Source organism: Corvus moneduloides, chromosome 3 (assembly GCF_009650955.1).
Source record: "Corvus moneduloides isolate bCorMon1 chromosome 3, bCorMon1.pri, whole genome shotgun sequence".
NCBI lineage: Eukaryota > Metazoa > Chordata > Aves > Passeriformes > Corvidae > Corvus > Corvus moneduloides.
In genome coordinates this window covers 109871341-109892586 of record NC_045478.1, presented here as the reverse complement: position 1 = coordinate 109892586, position 21246 = coordinate 109871341, and the positions used below count along the sequence as shown (strand labels likewise).

General features: G+C 39.9%; 1 protein-coding gene across 3 annotated transcripts in view; it reads right to left on the bottom strand.

Annotated features, from left to right (window-relative positions):
• Window positions 1-1977: 1977 nt before the first annotated feature.
• Window positions 1978-21246, bottom strand: part of SOS1 (SOS Ras/Rac guanine nucleotide exchange factor 1) — a 43732-nt gene continuing 24463 nt past the window's right edge. For all 3 annotated transcript variants that reach the window (XM_032103417.1, XM_032103419.1, XM_032103418.1), the window contains 14 exons: window positions 18325-18452; window positions 16893-17548; window positions 12465-12546; window positions 12122-12244; window positions 11860-11963; window positions 10529-10751; window positions 9755-9874; window positions 9278-9440; window positions 8822-8939; window positions 7394-7566; window positions 6361-6477; window positions 5935-6199; window positions 4771-4889; window positions 1978-3565 (listed from right to left, as the gene is read on the bottom strand). In XM_032103417.1, the coding sequence (XP_031959308.1) occupies window positions 3062-3565; window positions 4771-4889; window positions 5935-6199; window positions 6361-6477; window positions 7394-7566; window positions 8822-8939; window positions 9278-9440; window positions 9755-9874; window positions 10529-10751; window positions 11860-11963; window positions 12122-12244; window positions 12465-12546; window positions 16893-17548; window positions 18325-18452 (2895 nt within the window). In that variant the 3' untranslated portion in view covers window positions 1978-3061. The remainder of the gene's footprint in view (window positions 3566-4770; window positions 4890-5934; window positions 6200-6360; window positions 6478-7393; window positions 7567-8821; window positions 8940-9277; window positions 9441-9754; window positions 9875-10528; window positions 10752-11859; window positions 11964-12121; window positions 12245-12464; window positions 12547-16892; window positions 17549-18324; window positions 18453-21246) is intronic.

Here is a 21246-nt window from a genome sequence, read left to right as displayed (position 1 = left end):
CTTTAAAGGCCATCTAGTCCAACCCCCTGCAATGAGCAGGGACATCTTCACCTAGAGCTGGTCGCTCAGAGCTCTTCCAGCCTGACCTTGAATGTTGCCAGGGATGGGGCATCTTCCACCTCTGGGCAACCTGTTCCAGTGGTTCACCACACTCACTGTAAAAAACTTCTTCCTTATACCTTGTCTAAATCTACCCTCCTTTAGTTTAAAGCCATTACTCTGTCCAATTGCAAGAGGCCCTGCCTAAAAAGGTTCTTTCTTATAAACCTATGAAGTTCTGCTACATAACCCTGCCTACACAGTTTGCAGTGGTTTAGGCTGACTTTAGCCACACATCAGCTCTCTACACTAATACAGCAGCTCTCCAGGCCTCCACACAAGCATGTTTCATTGTCCAGGTCACATCATCACCCCAGGCCACACCAGACCAATCAGGGTCATTTTACCAAGGAGACGGAGAGCATCATTAAAATGACGTAATTTTCTATGTGAAAAGTATTGTCACTAATGCAAATATGATCCAAAGAAGAAGCCATTCCAGATCAGAAATTATTAACACAAAGCTGTCCTGACACAAACCAGTGGCTTAGCAGTTGTAGTCAACTCTAAAAAGCTACAGTTTTCTCAGTCCTTCCTGTTTGCAGCTGAGTTAACACCATGACTGGTGCACTGTGACTGACGCATGGGCTCCAAAGAATGTTTACTTCAGGTTCTTGCATGGTGACCATTGTCCCCTCTTGCCCAAGTATCTCACCAGGAAAGCACTTTTATCCTCAGCCACAAACAGGGAACAGCATTCCCTACTCCACAAAGGAAAGCAGAGACCTACTGACATTTCAGAAATCTGCTGATTAGCAGGAGCCATGTGAGGTCTCTCCTGACTGAGCAACCTGGCCACTGGGTGATTCCTCCTGCCTGCTCTGCCTTGGCTGCACAACAGCACAGACAAGAGGGTGCTGAAGAAGAAATACAGATCAGAAAGTCTCATTTTATGGAGTTTTCCTGCTAACCCACCGAGGAGCTAAGAATTTAGGTAACACTGCCAACAGTATGTTCATCATGGTGTTTTTATCCAAAGAACCCATAACCTAAACTACACCTCCTGTGGCTTGAGCTTTTACAAAGCTGCCATATAACATTCTCCTCTGAAGCCAAGGTTTTGAGAACTTCACTTTGTTTTTCTTTTGCCAGAGAAAATGTTTCAAAACAACATTGTTAAAGACATCAAAGAAGGAATACAACTGACAACTTCAAGATTTGACTGTGCTGAAAACTGCCATTCCTGTTGATGAAATGCTTTCCAAAATGAAATGACCACACTAAAGGGTCACAGGGCCCTGATCAACGGCATTGCTGAAACCATTAAAAAAGGCGATTTCTGCCATTATTCAACCAACACCATCTTTAGGAGAGACAGCTTGCCAAGCTGCTGAAATGTGTTCTTCTTCCAAAGAGGAAATGTGAGGGAATTTTACTTGCCCCATGAGCCATATGAACTGAAGATGAGACACTTTATGCTTCATATACCTACTGCAGAGGAGATTAGGGAGCTCCTTTTCTTCAACAACTGTCATCCACCATTACTGTCCCAGTCTGGTCTGGAGTCGAAGAGCAGCATGCAGGGTTACGGATAAACCATGTCAGAATACTTACAACATACCTGTTTGTCATGTGTATTTTGGACAGAGAAAGCCACTGTAAAGATTAATATAAGTTTGACTTTTTCTAACATGTCTCATACAGGATGTGTGAAACATTTCACAGGGTATAATAATTCACTTTGGGAGTAACCCACCTTCTCAAATATTACGGAATTATTATTTTGCAACATGCCAAAACCACCTCTTTAGTCTCTTATAACTAAAATACATACATTGAAGTGGGAAAAATATGTACCACAAGACGGGCTTTTATCCCCTTCAGTGCTTAACTGAAAAACTAAGTTGAACATTTGTCCATGTAATAATTTAACATATGTCAGCCAAACATATCTTTATCTTTATTTCAATTAAATTAAAAACAATCTGCAAGTATATTTATGCAACATTCACTATATACACACGATTTATGCAACTGCAAGGCAATTCTATGTATGCTGATTAATCTATTGTTAGTAAAACATGACAATAGCTATGGAAGTTGACAAGTGACTGTTTTCATGGCATGACTGAAAAAGAATAGCTACTAGCCATGAAATGGATTATCAGTAAACCTTAAAAGGAACATGACATAACCTAGCAGAGATTAACAGTCTTCTAAATGTAGTATATTTGCTTCAGATGATAGTGCTGCTTTTTAAAAAAAAAATTCGCTGTCACCTTAATGATGTAAGACTTTCATCAGCTCTATCTAAAGAAAGCAATAATTAGACATTATGCTTCCTGGCAAAAATTTATTTTTGAACTGGCACCACAGTATTTCAGAAAATAATAATAAAGTACCTCTTTGGTGAAGCCTAGGTACCCCCTACTACTCATTGTAACAACTTGTAAACAGGACCGCAATACAGTGCTTTGCCTCAATTCTAGCTCGGTTAGGTACCACAGATCTTCCTCACAGTCCTTCTCATAATTTTAGGAAGGTATTTTAAAGCAGGGAGTAAGTAAAGCAAAGGAAAATTAAGAAGGATATAAAGTTCCCTGTTTGAGATTTAAAAAAAGTGCATAATGTTTTCATTCCAAAAACTGTGCCACTGTATGGAACTGATGGATACAAGACTGTTTTTCCTTCCTGTACTGGACATTATTGATCATTACACAAACACAGTCTCTGCTCATTGGCCAAAGAAGTCTCTCCAGACTGTTTTCTGGTACAATCAGCTGTCCAATTACTTTAGAACAATGTCCTGCATACTAAAACAAGAATAGCAAGTTAACCGGGTTTTCCACTAGAAAGTCTGTTTTTGCAATTCCATTTCTGTACACTACATTTCCAATGCATTGGAGAGTTCTTAGTGTTTGGCATACACATCCCAACTCCTTGACACCACCAGGTTCAGTGCATCCATTGCCAGCAACAGACATAGCACCAGGAAAATGCGACTCCCAGCGCGAGGGACAGTTCAGGAGGAGGGGGCATTCTCCAGCAAGGGTGGCCCATCCCGATGCATCGATGGGTGTGTGTGCTCCCTTTTGTAAGTTTTTGGAGGAAGCTTTGGGATATGTTGAGAAGTGCTTTGTCGTGGAGGAACGGGTGGTCCAGCAACAGAAGGGAGGTCCACATCCTGCGGTATCAAAGGCGGCGATGGCAGATGCCTCCGTGCTACATGTGGAGAAGGCGTCTGGGGGGGAGGAGGCGTGAACGGAGAGGGGCTGTTTGGGAAAAAGGTGTTACCAAGTTCGCTTTTTCTCCCCAGGGGTGGAGGCTGGAGGTGTAGTGGTGAGCTAGAGAAAACATCTGGAGTTCGCACAGGTTCCCGTGGCGGTAACTCGGGAGGGTTTGCAGTGGTAACACAGGAGTCAGAGATGCAGGTCCGATCAGGCACCGAGTACCTTGGAGAATACACTTTAGAGGTTGGTTGCCTAGGAGGGATTGCTGGTGGGTTGTCCAGGTGTGCAGAAGTAATCTGAGGTACACAAACATTTCATTCAGTAAAATTCCAGAGCGGCAGCAAAACACAAGACCCTGCTGTGAAGCAGAAGGCCCCTCCCGCACTGCAGGTTGCTCTTAACAGGGGTGCACCAACACATGAGTTAACAGCCAAGGATGGAAGGAATGAAGATGTACAGAGAGGGACAAGGGCAAGGCAAAGAATGGTCAAAGCAACAATTTCCCTGCTAGTTCCAGGTCTGCTTGCTGGGGAGGTTTGGGTATCTTCAACTACCTCCCCAGCAACAAGCACTTGGAGTGGGTAAATGCACCCGATATTTGTTCAAGAAAACAAGGAAAAGGGATGATGATGCCGAACAGGGAAAAAATAAACTGTGCTCAGAAGATGGAGTTCAGTAGTCAGAATTATGGAAGTGAACAGTTCCCAAGATGCAGACCATAGCAACAGGATAACTGGTCTCCAACACCCTATCACGTACACAATGTTTTCAAATACAATTTGGTGATGTGTTAAATTCTGCTGACTGACAACACAGTTGCCCGTAGTCTGAAAATAACTGCTGAAGAGCCACTTAGAAGCTCTCTTCAAAGACATATATTTTGAGTGGGATTTTCAAATCTGAATTCACAAATGAGCTTCCACTGAAATCAAGTGAAATTTGACACTGTCTGCAACAAAGGCTGGATCAGATCCCAGCTGCCAGACAAATGCAAAAGGAAAATGTAGCAATGGTTTAAGCAGGCAGGCAGACAGGATGGGCAAGCAAGAGGGGAAAGCAAGCCCTTGAGCACCACAGCATCAGGGTCAAGTATTCTGGTGAAACTTTCCAGAGGACTGAATTGTGTACAGCACTTTCCATCATTACTGTTCATCAGTTCTTTACTCCCATTCATATATCCTAAAATGATACTCTGGAACAATTATCCCAGATGGAAACATCTGCCTGAAGCCTCAAGTTCTCAAAAGCAATGCAAGGGCCTGAGCATAGCTCACGAGTAGATGAGACATTTCTAACCCTAAATTTAGGTCCCATCTGTTTTCATTTGTTTGAGATCAAGACATAGCGAGGCAGAGGTGTGAAGGCTTCAAATACATAGCTGCTTACTCTTTCTCATACAGTTCTTCAAAAAATAAATGTACTGTCTTTAAGAGTTACTTTTCTATCATGCCCTGCCCCTCTTCTCCCAGAAAAACAAATGACCTTTTTTCTCCTTACTTACTTTTGATGGGGAGGATTCAGCTGGGGCAGATTCTGGTCTTCTTCGTGGAGGAACAGGAGGAGGGACAGGAGCATCATCTGAAGTTTTGGTAAAGTTTATGGATGACACAGAAGCAGATCCTAGTGGACATTAAAAAAAATGTTGCTAATGATGAACTTTCGGCTCAATATTGCTGCCAATAGAGGTGCCATAAATAATAAAGCTCATAAAAAGCATCATGAATCAAGGAGGTGGTAAATAAAGACAATGAAACAAGCCTCTAACTTGCAGCTGCCAGAGAAACTGCTTTTCTGAGCTGCAAAGATCTCTGTGACTATCAGTTCCTGAACATTCTTAAGTAATCCCCAAGACCAAAGCCACATCACAAACTTTTTCTTATGTCACAACAGCACTGAAACAATACCCTGAACCTGCAGTCAGTGGACCCAATAACAAAGAAATCCTTTGCGAAGGCTTTGCAAAGACCTGGCTTGAACACTCTGCAATGGCACTGCTTTGCTAAGGAACTTCTGCTTTTAACAAATCATTTCACCTCCTTGTGGCAACCAGCTGAATGCAGGAGTAACCTCTGCAAGCCCTCATATGTGAAAGGAGCCTATATTCATTATTAAATACTGAGAGCACACCATAAAATATGAGATCCCTTGTATGTTGGGAAAGACAGAAGAAAAAGAGGTGTGGATAGGTCCTGATGGATTTAAAGCAAGGAAACATGAATTTTAAGTTCTGCAGGAAAACCATCCATGTACACTGAAATCAGTTCTGAATTGCAGGCAGCAGAATAAGGCACTCCCAAAAGATTAAGTTTTTATTCTCACTGTTCACCATCAGATACTCACCGAATACATTCACACATATACATATGGCAGCAAATCCCACAAGTTTGTTTGGGACATGTATGGGCCCTAGAGATTACGTCTGCCTTCAGTATTGACAGCTCCTCCAAAGACTTGTAACAGTCCTTAAGTAACACCCCTAATTCTGTTCAGTTTCTCCTTTATAATAAAAACTTTTTAAAGAAAAAGGGAGTAAGAAATACTGAAAATATAAGAAGACAAAAGCAATTCTTTTTACAGTACTTTAGAAGGCTAAACCTGATTTCCCCTGCCTAACACCACAAAATGTGACTGGCACATGCCTGGCAGGCTGGCTGTGAGCACGTACTTGTATGAAAAGGACTGGAGGGATCCGAGTCGAACACGCTGCAGGCGTCCGTGGTGCTGGAAGTGGCAGAAGCAGGAGGAGGGGTCAGAGGGGTGCGGGGGGAGTTTGGGGCAGATGCTGTGGCTTCCGTCTCGGTCTCTGGGATGCGGCTGTAGCTGATTTTCCTTGGCTCCTGCTGCAGGGGTGTGGGATGTCTCATGGTACCTGGCCTTGGATTAGAGGGACGAACACCTGGGGACTTGAGGGGGTAGCTGTACTTCTTGGGCTGAAACGACAGAAGATATCAACCAAAATCAAAAGGCCGTGAGATCACTTAAATGTAGCTTTATATTTATGAAGTCAGAGATCTAAAATGACTTTTGCCATCTATAAAAGACAAATGTAAGCACTTTTTGAAAAAGAAAATTACCAAACTTGAATACTAACAAATCTTGGAGGAGGCTTGACATTCCGTGGCTCTATCTCCAGTGACTTGTTGAACAGATAATCTGTAAATTCTGTCTCCACGCTGTTTCCCATTGGATTCAGGTTTTCAAAAAATCTCTGCAATACAAAAACGCAGACAACTTGTCAACTAAGATGCTTGTTAATACTGCTTGTTTCTACAGCACAAATGATCCCAACTGTTCAAGAGAACAGAGAAAATGCTGGAGTCAGAGGTAATGACAGACTTTTAAGTTATTAAATCTGTTTGTCACCAGCCCTTTTCTGGACATTGCTACTGCTATGCTTGGCCTGAAAACCAACTGTGCTACCAACCCTAAATGCTTTCTGCAGTGCAAAATCAGACCAGGTTTGCTCAAACACTTCCAGAAGAAGCTGCAAACAATCCATCTTTACACTGATGTAGGGAAGACTGCTCCCACAAAGCATTCTGTCAAAGCCTGAGGAGAACAAATAAAATAAACCCTTGCAGAATCTCTTAGGATAACCTGTCCTATGACTCTCTGAAAGTATATAGCTCAAAAGATGGTAAGAAAAAAGGAAGAAAGGAAAGCAAGCAGAGAGAACACTGCTTAGACAACACCTCAGACCAAGGAAAACAAACACCAGGAGAAAGAAAAACGTGAGCATCACGACCATCAACACATGATGTAAACACAGTGCTATCAGATAAACCTGGAAACATAAAGGCAGTGTAACAGAGGAGGAAAACACAACTGGGCTCACTGGACAAATAACTGCAACTGAGTGAAGGACAAGGAGAATCTGCCAGTTTCAGTTCCTGTTTAACACTGATCGATAAGATCAATGTCCCAACAGCTGAGAAAAAAATGAAACAAACCCAAGAAACTGCAAGCATTGAGCTTTCTGCCCTTTCTTATAGTGAGACCCAAGAGAGGTTTTATGACAGCTCTGCTCATCTCTGATTCAGTCAGACTGAATCTATGTGAATTCAGTCTGTCCTTACGGCCTGTCAGCTGACAGAATCACCACAGAAAGAAATCATGTCACTTACCCTGATGTCAAATTCCACTCTTAAACAATATGGCTGGTTCTGGTACTGCTGTATCTCCCCTGTTATCTCGGCTACCTTCCTTCTCTTGCTGAAGTTTATAAGGTCTTTCCCATGTCGCTTGAGAAATTCAGGATTGCCTTCTTCTGTTTTCAAAATGTTGGTTAAGTAAATCCCTAAAGGGCACACAGAAGAGGTTCTCAGCACAGAGTACAAAACAAGGAGGAAGTCACAACTGGAATACAAGGAATTCTTAAAGAATTTAATTTGTGCACTGTAATTATTTAGAAAACTTCTCCGTTACGGTCAGTAAGAGAATTGCACTTCACTTTCCAATAAGGGCAACAATTTAAGTATTTTAACATGCCTTTTCCAGAAAGCTGCCTTTTTGCATCAAAGTCCCAAAGCCTGTGCATCTTTCTTGTGGTTAAGGAAGCTCACACAACTGAACACTAAAAGAGGACACTGAACAGGAGTGCTTTCTCTTAACTCCTCTATTCCATTAGACACCCCAGCTAAACTCCAAAAATTATTTTCAGGTTTTATCCTGGCTTCATAATTGCATCAAATAATTTGAAGATTAGAAAGCAAAAAGTGCTCTCCACTCCACAGATCATGTATCTGGAATTGTCATTATGACTCGACAGAAATAACTGAAGCTATTCACATGTGATCCTGCTAACCTCTACTCATCTCTGAAGCAGGACAGAAGGTTTCTTAGTTGATCTTATCTTTCTTTGCAGAGCTCTGGAGTATATCTTTCCCCAATCTGTAAAAGGCCAAAAAAGCCATCAACACTATTTTCTTTCAGTTTTGGCCCGAAGCCTATGTTGGACAAGTGCAATATCCAGACTTGGAACTGATCTGCAGCAAACATTTAAATGGATTGCTTAATAACAGGAATGAGATGTGCTTAACACCACAATTTGCTAAATGTCAGCAATCTACTTCAAAGAAGAACTGTTCAGACTGATGATAAAGAGGAGGCTTTCTTCCCAAACTTTATTTTTACAGAAATAAGACTTTTTAATAGAAATGAGACTCTAGCTTTATTTCTTGGAACTCACGATGAGGAAGGCGATCCTTCTTTCTCTGCCAGTCAATGGCAATAATATTTCTAATGTGACCACCTTCTATTGAGAGTATTTCTGGTTGCAACAGTTCAAACCACACTCAAAGTAAAAATCAACAAATACGGAAATAGGATATTGCAGATATACTTATTTTTACTGCAAATAACATCTCCCGTGAATAGTTACTTTAGGGGTTTTTTTCACATATTTGTGCCTGGGCACCTGAAATTCCAACCCACCTGTCCTGTTAAAACTGACTTTTCTCTCTACTGCTCATACTCTGTTTAGTACCTTAGCTCAATACTTTCCAAATTCATGTTAATGTGGGACACAGCTCATCCAAACCAAACGTACTCACCAAAAAAAGGCACACAAGGAGGATTAATGGACCTGAGTTTTGCCAAATATTTCTTATAATGGTCCTCACTCAGCTCATAAGCTTCTTCTAAGATCTTCTTCTGGCGACTTGGAATTTGCTTAAAAGAGAGACCAAACAGGTTGTTTGGAAAGAGAAGGTAAAGGCATGGCCCAACAACAATACTGAGAGTAATGGACTCCCACAGGTGTTTGAACCAGGGACCACGAGGACAGTGCCCCATCATCCTGAGATGCCTTTCTTAAGTGGGGACAGGTTTCTTTCTTCTGAAACCAAGGAAAAAACCCTCTCTCTTACACCCTGATTGATTAATTTCTTGGGGGATTTACTTTCCTTGCTCCTTGGAAGCACATGCTTACTGACAAGACAGGCTTTCAGTGCAGCCAAGGTACCCTGCATGACATTGCCATAGCAAAAGTGGAAAACATTTCACTGTACCTCAAACGTGTGATCCAACCTATAAACTGCTGCGGAGTTCATAGCACTGACAATCTCAAGGACACCATTAAAGTTGTTTAGCTCTTGAAAAACTTGCAGGATCTCAATTATCCGGCTCACTACAATTACTCTTTCCTCTAGGTTTTCTGTTTCTACAATGCATCTAAATACACAAGAACATTGGGGTTTGTATTAAAGTGCTGATGAGGTTTCCAAAATCAGATATTAAGTTGCAACACAAACAAATATGATTTTATCAAATTACTTGAGATAGTTCTGAAAATGTCTTAGAGATTCGAAAATATTCTAAGAATAAAAAGCTTGAGACCATTATGTTAAAATTCTCACAGGGACTGGTTTTAGCATCTAAACACCAAAACAGGAATTCTCTCAGAACAGGATTCTTCACAGTATACTTGTGAATGGACTGTAAGCATCCAGATATGGAGTAGGTGCAGATTCAGGAAAGTCACTTACTTTTCAAACCACAAAGTTAGGTTAGTTGTATGCCTTATCATTTTGAGAAGGTTGGGAGAATTAATTTCTTTATCTTCCTTTGTCCACACACTTCCAACTAGTTCAGATGGCTGCACAGCTCTAGAAAAGTAGATGCATTATCAAAAAATGTAATTAAAAGCAGGAAAGAAAATATTATTTCTCCAAACTCTCTTGATTTTCACTGAATTTGGAATTCATATTTAGAAATAAATTCTTAAGGTATCACTCCCATCATGACTAAATGACTGATATTTCTATGCTTCTTTTTTAGACTGTAGATATTTCTTAATCTATGTAACTCTTAACCACCTCTGTTCATCTAAATGAAGAAAGAAATCATCTCATTCACCATAACAAAATGTGAGCTTCCAATGCCTGAACAATTTCTTACAGACAGCTAATGAGACCTGACACGGTCCTTAATTTGCTTCACAAACCAGGATGTGAAGAAAACTGATTTAATAACTGTTCATACTTCTCAAAGTTTGATCTATTCAGAAAATATCAAGAGAAAGATGGAGCACAATACCACTAACAGTATGCAACAGTCACACGTACTACACATTAACTGGGGGAGGATGAAACAAATGTTGTACTTAAGAGGGCTTTTTCTGCAGAAATAGTAATTAATACACACCACTGGTAAAGTCCCTTGATTTCTGTGGGGCTTCACATCAGAGGCCCCCAGAAACAATTTCAGGCATGGAGAACGTTTTGATTTGTGCCACATGTTTCCCCGTGGAGGGAAGTTACCTGTAAAAATCCGACTCCAGTAAAGTGAGCTGCCGAGCGATTTCTATGGGATGCAAAGTGAGCAAGTCAAAAGTCTCTGTGTGGCCTGGTTTGCTTATGTGCCACTCAATTGCTGGAGGGGGACTCTCAAAAGTGATGTTGTGGCTCGGCCCAATGGCTTGTGCCTGCTTTTTCCTGTTGATTATCTTTGTGATGGATTCAACCCACTTCTTCATGGCTTTGCCTGGCACACAGAGAAAATTACTATTTCGATAATACTGTTTTTCCTAAGATATCAGTATGATTCAGAAATCTTTGGATTTAACCCCAAAACTTACTACATCAAAGGAATAATATATTCTTTAGGATTGGAGCTCTCACACAAGTGTAGAAGTGTTCAAAGATAGAAAGAATTCCTACACAGCCAACGACAAGTGCAATTTTGCCCAAGCACAAATTAGAACACCCAAATTAGGCTCCAGCTCTGATTTAGGTGCTTTTCTTTCTTTTCTGAGTTTACAGTGAGTTTTTTGGGAACAAACCTTCTTTTGCCCAAAATGCACTTCTGCAAACACCTTGAACTTAATAGTCTGGGCAAGAGCACATGATTACCTCAGATAACCTAGAAAGTCAAAATAACAAACAGGGAGAAGCTTCTTCCTGTACTGCATTTACCATCAAAGCTGAGAACAAAACTGAAAGGCCAAATGCCTTTTAAGCTCTGCACCATAAGAATTTCATGCACAAGTCCATTGAAAACCTACCAGTACCATCTATTGAACTAGCTGGCTCATTCTCCCCTCTTTTTAATGGCTAAATAACCATTAAATACTTCTCTGACACAGTATTCTCCTACAAACTGCTCCTGTGTCTGTCTTGGTTTTATTTAAAAGGAAACAGGAAAAGTCTGTACAATCACAACTACAAGGTGTCCTACAGTTCCAATATGCACTGTGAAGCAGCTGGGAACTCTTGTTTCAAAGAAATAATGGTTTCCACCATCAACCTTTTACAAAAATTACCCCCTGTGTAAAGTTTAAAATGTCAATCAAAGCAATTATTCTGCCCTGATCATTACTCAGTTCTTATTATTTTGCATTATTTCAGTCCCTTTACAACAAACCCCATAATTTATGTAAATAACAATCACTATTCTGAAAAGGAGCCAGATTTTTTAATAATTGTGTGTGTGTGTGTGTGGGGGGGCTTAATGAAAGTTTGTTTCATGCTCTTTATGAAGTATTTAATAAGCAGTCAGTCCTGTTTTTCCTGAAAGCAGAATTGATCACATTCCATATCTTTGAAAAGGGATGCTTTAGGATAAATATCAGCACTTAGGAAACTGTAAATACCTCTTACTGTTCCAATGAACTCCTCCAAACGTTTCAGAAGATCAGCATCTCTTTCAAAGTCATAGAAGTGGTGCTCTACCCAGTGTCGACACACATTTAATACTCTGCAAAAATAAAGAATAAACAAACACTCTACACCTCAGTCTATCTTCCCTATCAAAGCAGCTGCAAGGAAGGTCACTGGAATCATGAAGAGCCAGTGCAGCCAGAAGGTGACACCTCAGAAGGAATTCAGAGGGGCTCACAGTGATGCAACACTCACCGTAGCTGCACAGGTTGAATGTACTCTTTCCTAAATCTTTTCAGCTCTGCACTAAGGGGTTGGTCTCCATTCTCCATGGCAATACGGTCGGCTTCCGTTGGCTCAGGCTCTGGAATTTCAAATCTAGCACAGAAGATGGGTGTAAGGCCATCTATTACACCAGTCTTGGGCACAAACTTTTGGATACAAACTTGTACATTTTACTGGCAATCCTTGAATTGGACAACTTTTTAAAAGGTGTTTGAAGTGAATCAAAACCAACTGGAAAGCCAGAATCTTACACGCTCCACGAGGAAAGAAACAAAATGCACTTCATAAGAACATATTTTTAACAGTGGCATACCTTTCTATTAGCAAACTCAGCAACTCTTGAGGTCTACAGAAGGATCTATATGTTGTGAGAAAAGTCCGAACAAAGTTGGGATCTAAGACAAAGAATAATTTTACACTTATGTCAGCAATTACCTGATTTTTTTTCCCTTTACAATAACTTCAATTATCCTTTAAAATTAAGGATGTCACCCTATCAATTTACAGAGAAGATTATGTAACCCAAAATGGCTTTGGTAACATCTCCTAAAACAATATGAAGCAGAACTTAAAAATAATTTTCATTCTGTTGAAGGTTCACAGCAACTTTTTTTCCCCCCTTCAATTGTTAAAAGACAGGATTCTTTTCCAATGACTTTGAAATTAATGAATACATGATTTTATTTATGAGTAAACAACTTTAGTTTTGACAGTGATTGGGACACGAGAACTCAAAAAACACATCAAATAACTTTGCATTGGGTAGAAATGGCCTCTTCCAGGGAAGAATGTTTCCCCTAAACTGGCACATTTGATAACCAGTCATGGTTAGGCAGCCTAGGTATTTTTTCATCTGACAGCTATGTTTGAGGTCATATTTATTTCACTTCAAGAAAATCAACCAATTTCATTTTAATTGACTAACTACGTATCAATTCATTTAAAATATGAAAATGTTTTTAAAAACAATCAAGTATTCAAAACAGAAAACCAAAGTGTCTCCCATAATTACAAAAGCAAACCCATTTCTCTACAAATATGAGGAAATGCAGTGACAGCTCACTGGCACTGCACAGAGCTGACTAGAAACAAGGTTAACACTGTTATACCTGAACAGAATTAATGAGCAGATTGCAACAGCAATTTGCATTTTTTTGCATATTAAAGCCCTATCCGGATTTTAAAACCAAACCCCAGTTGATAACTGTCCTAACACAGAGTGGCTGAAGAGGAGCTCACTTGAAGAAAGAATTCCTATAGGCTGTACTATGTAGGATAAAAAGGCTGCATTATTTGACTTAATGCTCTGTTGGATGTAAATGGAATATGGATTTTTAAGAGCTGCTTTAAAATCCTCCTTAACTCCTTACCAGCATCTTGTCCATTAGAAGGAACATTCTGCCTTTCTTAGATCTCCCTGAGTTGTTCATTTGGGCAACAGTTTCCTGTGATGTGTTGCACACCCTAACTATGCCGTGTAACACAGTATTTCCTTGCAATTCTGTTGCATGATAATTCTCATTTCTTAAACAAGTGGCTATTCTGCTTCTCCCATGTCCTTCGTTACTCCATTTCTCTAATCATAACCCCTCTCCCACCAGTCCTTGAAATTGTACAGTCCAAAATTATTTTCAAAGGCAGAACTCCAATACTTTTTGCACAAAGAAGGTCATCCTTGTTCACATCATCATCATCATGGAAATACACCATTTCTGCTGTGCTAAAGAAGCACAGTAACTCATGCTCTCACAGTTTGCAATCTGTACACAGCATCTACTCTAAATAAGAGATTTTGTCTACATGAAAAAGAAAGCTTCCATAGCAATTAACATTTTTAGATCACTGCAAGCTCTGAGTCATAGCTATTGTTATTTTTACAGGTAGGGTCAGCATATAAATCCACAATACATATTGAATTCCAAATGAAGTCGATCAGAAAATCAAATCTAACTTTGTTATCTTACTAGCAACGACTGTGACTCAAAATAGTGTACAATATATGAGTTAAGTGTTAAAAAAATACAGACAACACTAGTTAGCCAGGATGTCTGCTCATGTGATAATTCTCTCTTCAATGCAGCCAATTTGAAAGCTAAAAAAGAACAATAACTGTTCTACGAGGATTTATAAATAATCACCCTTGAATTCCTTACGAAAGGAAACAGACACTATGATGACGCACAAGCACTCTTAACATATCAAAGCTTTAAAAATAGAAGAGTGCTGCCCTATAGATAAAAAAAAAATGCCATGACTTTAAAATCTTGGTACCACCTAATCCAGCTGCTCTTAAGAATTGGGCAAGAGGAGATAAAGAATGCAGAAACACATTAAAACAAGGAAAACCCACCAGCATATGCAAATAGGGTCAGAACCTGAACTTCTAATTGCAGGGCAATTTCTCTCATGTAAAAATACATGGAAAGCTGCTTTTGCAAACGAGATTTCTCCCTGTTTTGCTGCTCCACCACAGGATAGTTTGGACAGTCTCACCCTGTGACCAGGTGGCCATCAGGGCTGTCTCCCTGTCTGAACTGTTGCAATGGTTGGACACCTCCCACCCCCAGCAGCATTGTTTCTTTAAAGCTGTCCCTGTTCCACAGCAAAGACATTGTGGCTGATAAAATGGTTTGTGCATTGTCAGGGGGGTGAGGGATGAAAAATAAAAGGTCCAACACCCATATCTACAAATGAGATGGACTGTGTGGATCTTCACATATGACAAAAAAGTTGAGATCTGATTTGACTACAGCAACTAACTAAACTGCAACAAATTCATATGACCTCTGCAATTGTATCTGTAATTATTCCTTACACCACTTGACCTACAAAGATAAAAACCTAGAGAAAAGTCACAGCTATAGTAAATACTGTCTTTAGACTGCCAGATCAAAGGCTGCCATAACCAGTCACACTGAATTCCAGAACAATTGCCTCAGAAAAGTAAAGGCTTGCTGTTCTGGCATATGAATACAAAGCCAATAAAGACTTTTAAGATTACCATCACACATACACCATCCTGTGTGGGGCAAGAAAAGCATTTCTACAGTCTGTAGCTGTTTGATTACATACCACCACAGCACTCATCTTCCCAGGTCTTCAGAGAAGAAGCCTTGAACTCAGCAGATACATGTGTGAAACAGCTAACCTGTTACTCTGGAGGGTTGCTGCCCTACTCACTGCATCTCACAAGATGCAACAAAACCCTGAATGATTTGCATCACAAATGGACCATGTTTCCTGTACAACAGAGCATTTTTGGTTGAGTCACTTTATCTCTTATTTCTTTGCTGCCCTGGAAAAGACTGCACAGAATGGTGAGAACAATGATGTTTTTCCTCACAGATAACCAATTATAAAACAGAAGGTATAGAAGATAAGAGTGTTGAGAAATTATGCACAGTGTAACAACACAGCATCAGGTCCACTAAAGATCTTTAAGGCTACAAAGACAGGCTAAATACACTGTAAGACAACTATTTTTATCCTTTTGGTCAAAGTCTTTCAGGCCATCTCACGGTACTCACATTCTCAGTTTTCTCATACAACAGTTTTTGCTAATTCTTTGGCAAAGACAATGCTAGATTTAAAAATAATAATAGAAAGGTGTCTTCCTTTCTCTAAGGCCGAGTAGTTTGATTTTAACGTTCAAGACCATAAAATTATGTCATAAACCATGCCTAAAAAATTCAAAGCCAAAAGCTGGAAGTTTATAAAGTTACAAGAAAACGAAGACAGATACAAAACTGCACAGGTAAAAACTGCCAGCACAATACTGCATTTGGCTTTCTAGTAAATGTTAGGAAAATTCAAGGAAATTAAAAAAAGAGCAAGAAAAGTAATAGAGCAAAGAAATGTAACTACAGGTATTTAAAAAAGCAAACAGAGTACTAAACTACAGAAATTATATTCTGCTTACTCCTCGCTTCTTTCAAACAAATATTCCTGATCTATGCAGGGTATCTAGGACTGAGCTGCAGAAGAGCAATCCACAGCAATTAGGAGTGTAAAGAGTAAAAAGGAAGGAAAAAAAGAAACTGCTGAATATGAAAAGCACTAATACCAAGATGCACGAAGTTTCAGAATAACTGACATACAAACAGAATCAGAAAAAATAAATCCAAACCCCAAACACAAGCCCATGCTTTGCAGCACAGCTTACAAAAATCCTGGGCTGCCATCAAGAACCCCACACACTGAGGTGAGCCTGGAAAACCACGTAAATGTCTTGTTTAATGTGTCTTCAACACAAACAGAAACCCTAAGTCACAAGTCCTTAAATCAAATCCTCACTGAAGTTCTGATTAAGGCAAAGTTCTGAGGCCAAAGTATTCGAGTGACTGCACCTATCAAGGCTGATATTGGTCTTTCCATGACAAGCTAGCACAGACACGGGTAATAGCTGATAGAGTACAACCCTTAACTGAAAACACTGGGCCCATAATCCTCTCCCACATGCTGGCCCTTCCTGTGTCACCCAGCTTTAGAAGTCTGGAGGGAAGGCAGTTCTTGTAGCCTGGGGCACAAAGGAAAAAGTATTGTCTGGAGCTCAATTGCTGCAGGCTCCCACCCCCATTCCTTGCATGAGAACAACCTTATGCACATGCAATATCCCATGTGCACTGCCAAGCATATTCACTTTTTACTCACTTTATGTATTTGCTGCATGTATTTAACACAGGAAGAGAAGCATGAACAAGCGGCTACCTTGAGTTTTGGCTGCACAGACCAAGTGCCTCACCTGCATACATGTGGTAAGTCAGCCTCTCGATGAGCTTCACAACAGTTCCTGCCTTGATGATGGGGATTCCAGATTTGGGCTGCATGTTTTCTTCAAACACAATATTCTCTTCAGAGTCGGGTTCTGCAAATCTATAAAGCTCAGGATTTGGAAATCTCATCTGCTCCTCTTTTTCTTCCTGCAACATTGTTACATCCAACATCCTTTCCAGCGTGCTTCTATATTGCAAAGATATCAATGCTGCCATCCAGTTGTTTTTCTCTTCAGCTGATTTAGCAGCAAAAATAACACTGTTCTCATCTTTTAAGATGATTTCAAAAGCATGTCTATACTCATTAGTGTCATCTTTATCATTGATTTGTACCTTTCGCATGAAGAACTTCTCCTTCAGTCGATATTCTGCATTGCTAGCACCAGGAAGTCTTGGCTGGCCATGATTTGACTTACAGCAAATCATCAAGCCATCAAATAGGAATATGTGTCTCTCGTGCTTTGCTCCTACACGTGTGAGTGTTCCTTCCATGATGAACTCATTACAGCACTGTCCAATGTCTTTACCCTCCCAACCATCAATATTTTTCTGGATTTCATTCATTTTCTTAATTGCTAGCTGCTTCCCCTTCATCTGCTGAGTATAGAACCGGCATGCAGATTCACTTCAGTGGAGGATGGGAGAAAGGCAGCCTATTAGTACACATGTATTGAAAAAACACAACCACCACTAACACAAAAACACCAGATCATAATTCTGAGAAGGGAGGATTCCACTGAGAATGCAATTTCATCACTCAGTATCAGCACCATTGCAAAGGCTTGACTAAAGTATCTCATCTGATGAATTTTCTACTTCAGCAATAGATGTTTTACCTAAACACAAGCAACCAGAGGCAGGCAAGCTGTTAGTGCTTCTTAGACCAAGAAGCCACTCACTTCCATAACCAACAGAACAATTTTAGACTGCAAGTATTTGAAGCGAGTACATTCAGAAAAAAATAAGCTGTTAAATGCATTCATTTTCAAGCCTAAAGGTTACTCTTGGCAGCACAAAACTTGTCTGGCAAAGAAAACATTGAAACAATTTTAAGAGTAGTTTCTAGTTCAGGAACATTCCCTTCTAACCACACAGAAAGATACTTCTACAATATTTTTAGGTGGATATTTATTATCTGAGCAGAATTAACCCACAAATGCCGTAACTTTCTACTTACCAGTGAATTCTCAGAACGTCTCAACTACCAGTTTGCAAGGACACATAGAAATTAGAACTCTTTTAAAACAATAACAAATTATCTTGGCTTTGATGTCACTTCCTTTGAAAAAGCAGGCTTGTCACAAACTATTTTGTTCATTGTTTACTAAAAGAGGAAACCGGGAGCCCTGGATTTATAGCAAAGCATTAAGAGCAGAGAGCAGAAAAACCGGAAACGTTTACCTAAGCCTTCGTTTTGCAAGGCTTTTGGAGCATATCCGTTCCATACTGCTTTGAAGATTTAGCAGGGCAGTTATTGCTTGCTTCAAGCACTCCTTATCCTCTTCATCCTCACTTTTTTCTTCCAATTGCTGTGAACATTGAAAGTCAAAGACAGGAAGTGTTACAAGCATATTGGTACGTGCAAATCCAGAAGTTTGACCCAGGAAGAAGAAATCTAACCATTGGCTGATTTTCCATGCTCCTGCTTGTTATAAAAGTTAATGGAAATAACCAGGTGTGTTACTGACACGGGTGAGAGAGATAACTCTCTGCGAAGAGCTTAATCTCAGTAAAATATAGCACAGTCGCTAAGGGCCCCCAGACACAAACACACTCAGACATGCAGTATTTATCTCAACCTGGTTTGATTTACCTTACAGCTCCTTAAAGGAACCCATTTCAGGTGTTAATTCTTAAGAACAACAAGCAAGGAAGATCTCCATACACACCATACTACAGGACAAGATCACATCAGTCTGTATGTGACACATGTAAACACCCTGGAACAGACAAGCTGGACCCAAAGCTAAGCAAAACTCCTTCATCACATTTATAAACAGAAGATTACAAGGGCTCTCATCTCACTAATAACAGTTTAATTAATAAATCAGGTTGAAGGGCACCTTGGAGATTATCTCAGCCAACCTCCAGCACAACTGCAGAGCCAACAGAGATCAAGGTGCCCAGAGCCACAGTGAGTTTTGAATCTAAAAACTAAACTAGAACTGGACAAGACGGGTTAACACTAATGTTTTGTGTGTAACTATTGTTACGACAGGTAAATTTTATAAAACAAGATCTGCCATGTTTAAGACTGCTTAAACTGAAGATTTTCATCTCATATCTTCATTTAAGCATTAAAATGTTTCACGAGTGAAAAAATAGCTGACTACAGCTCTGGCTTAGATGTAAAACTGAAATAACTTATTCAGAACTATTAACAGACAAGCATTTTAGACTATTACACACCAAGAATTGGCTCCACACAATTGAAGGATTTGTTTTGGTAGTAGAAATGAAGCAAAGGCCAGAATGAATCAGAATGAGACACCCTTGGAAAAAGTACAGTTGTGCTGTCCAGTGTGAAATGTAAGTATTGCCCTCCAAAATCCAACTGAGTACAACATAGACATGTTTGGTATTTGAATGGGTCAGAGAACAGCATTAATTTTTTCCCTAACCTGAGTTAATCATTCAGTGCAATAGCTGTCAATGCCAAAGACTACTTTATTTGTGTTTTCGGCCATAAGGATGACCACAAAGTTTTTTCTGGGCAGCTTTGGCTCAGGTAGTATCATCTGTCATACTCTCAATCTAAGCAGCATTAGGCGTGAGAGCTTACTCATGTAACAACCACTGAAACAGGTCTAAGAATGCACCACAACAAGCATTACTTCCCAAAAGTTCTTGGTGAGATGACATCATTCCAAGAAGGAACAGACTACCCTCTTCATATTCCTCTACTCTCTAGATTTAGTAGAGGTATCATCTCCCCTTGGCTTTGGTTTTGCAGATCTGGGTTCAGAGAGGATTTCAGAGCAATGAGGCAGGTACAGCACCACTGGCAGAAGTCTTGAAAGAAAGCTTTGAAAAACTACCTCTAAGATTTTGCATCTTTCCTGCACAAGCATTCAGAGAAGGCTCTTTGCCTTGTGTGCTGCCTTTTTGCAAACTTCCATCAAAATAGTCTGTGTGGATTTCCTGTAATATCTGGGTTGCTAATCTTCAACAGTGGCAGAGATTGTTTTAGCCTTGAAAATAAGCCTTATCAAGTCCTACAATATTCTGTACATTCTATTCAGAAACAGACTAGTACAGATTAACATTCATTACTGCAAAGCATTCTGCTCTTACGTTACTTTTTACAGAAACCTCTCTCCAATTGCAAAAATGTGGGTGTTCATCACAGAACAGTCCATGTCCCAAAGCAAAATACCTATCCGCATATAGAGAAAGTGGTTAATACTTTCCCATCAGGATCCATTGGGACTAACCCTATTTCCAACGGCAAATAGAAACTAAATCAAAATCCAGTGAGTGCAATTATGCTCCAGGTTTAACATTTGGAAACTGCTGTACAGAAATGTGTGTCTTCTTCTGTGTAACACCAACACAAATGGCAAATCAGGTAGTACTCTGAACTACTATGAAGACACTTCTCTGGACACAGGAATTTGGAAGTTTATATTCCAGCATAGTACTGTATAATTACCAAAAACAGACTTAGAACTCAGTGTAAATTACAACAATGATTTCATCTTACACTGCCCTGGACAGTGTTTGGAAAAGGTGGAAAGTAAAACATCACTGGGAAGCACCCAGAAAGTTTCTCTGCAAATCCCACTCGTTCTTCTACAGCTGTGCAGTGCCCCCTAATGAACAAACCAGGGAGATACTAAGCACGTGGTGGTGGGGTTTTTGTTGGGTTTGGGGTTGTTTATCTGCTTTTGTTTTTTTTTTTTTTTTTTTTTAAGAAAATGCACTACATACTATAAAGAATACTACAGTAGTATGTGAAGAAGTGCAGACTTCTGATTATCAGTAGTATTATAGATATTGTGGTTTTTAACAATCTTATGAGAAAATACTGGCTTATAGTTCACGAGATTCACAATACTACAGGCACAGGACCCTGTTCATTCCAGGAAAACAAACTTGGAAAACAGACTGCTAGGCAAGTCTCTAATAAAAAGAAAGTACTCTACATTCTAGGCCACAAGCTCTGAAGAGATACCAAGAAGTGGAAGACAAGGTATTTTGTTCTACCTGTTGCATAACACAAGGATTAGACATTTATAAATTCCAAAGAGATAGAAAAGAAATCCTTCTCATGCAGTGCACAGTTAGACTATGGTAGTCAGAGAAGCATCTCTCTGGAAATAT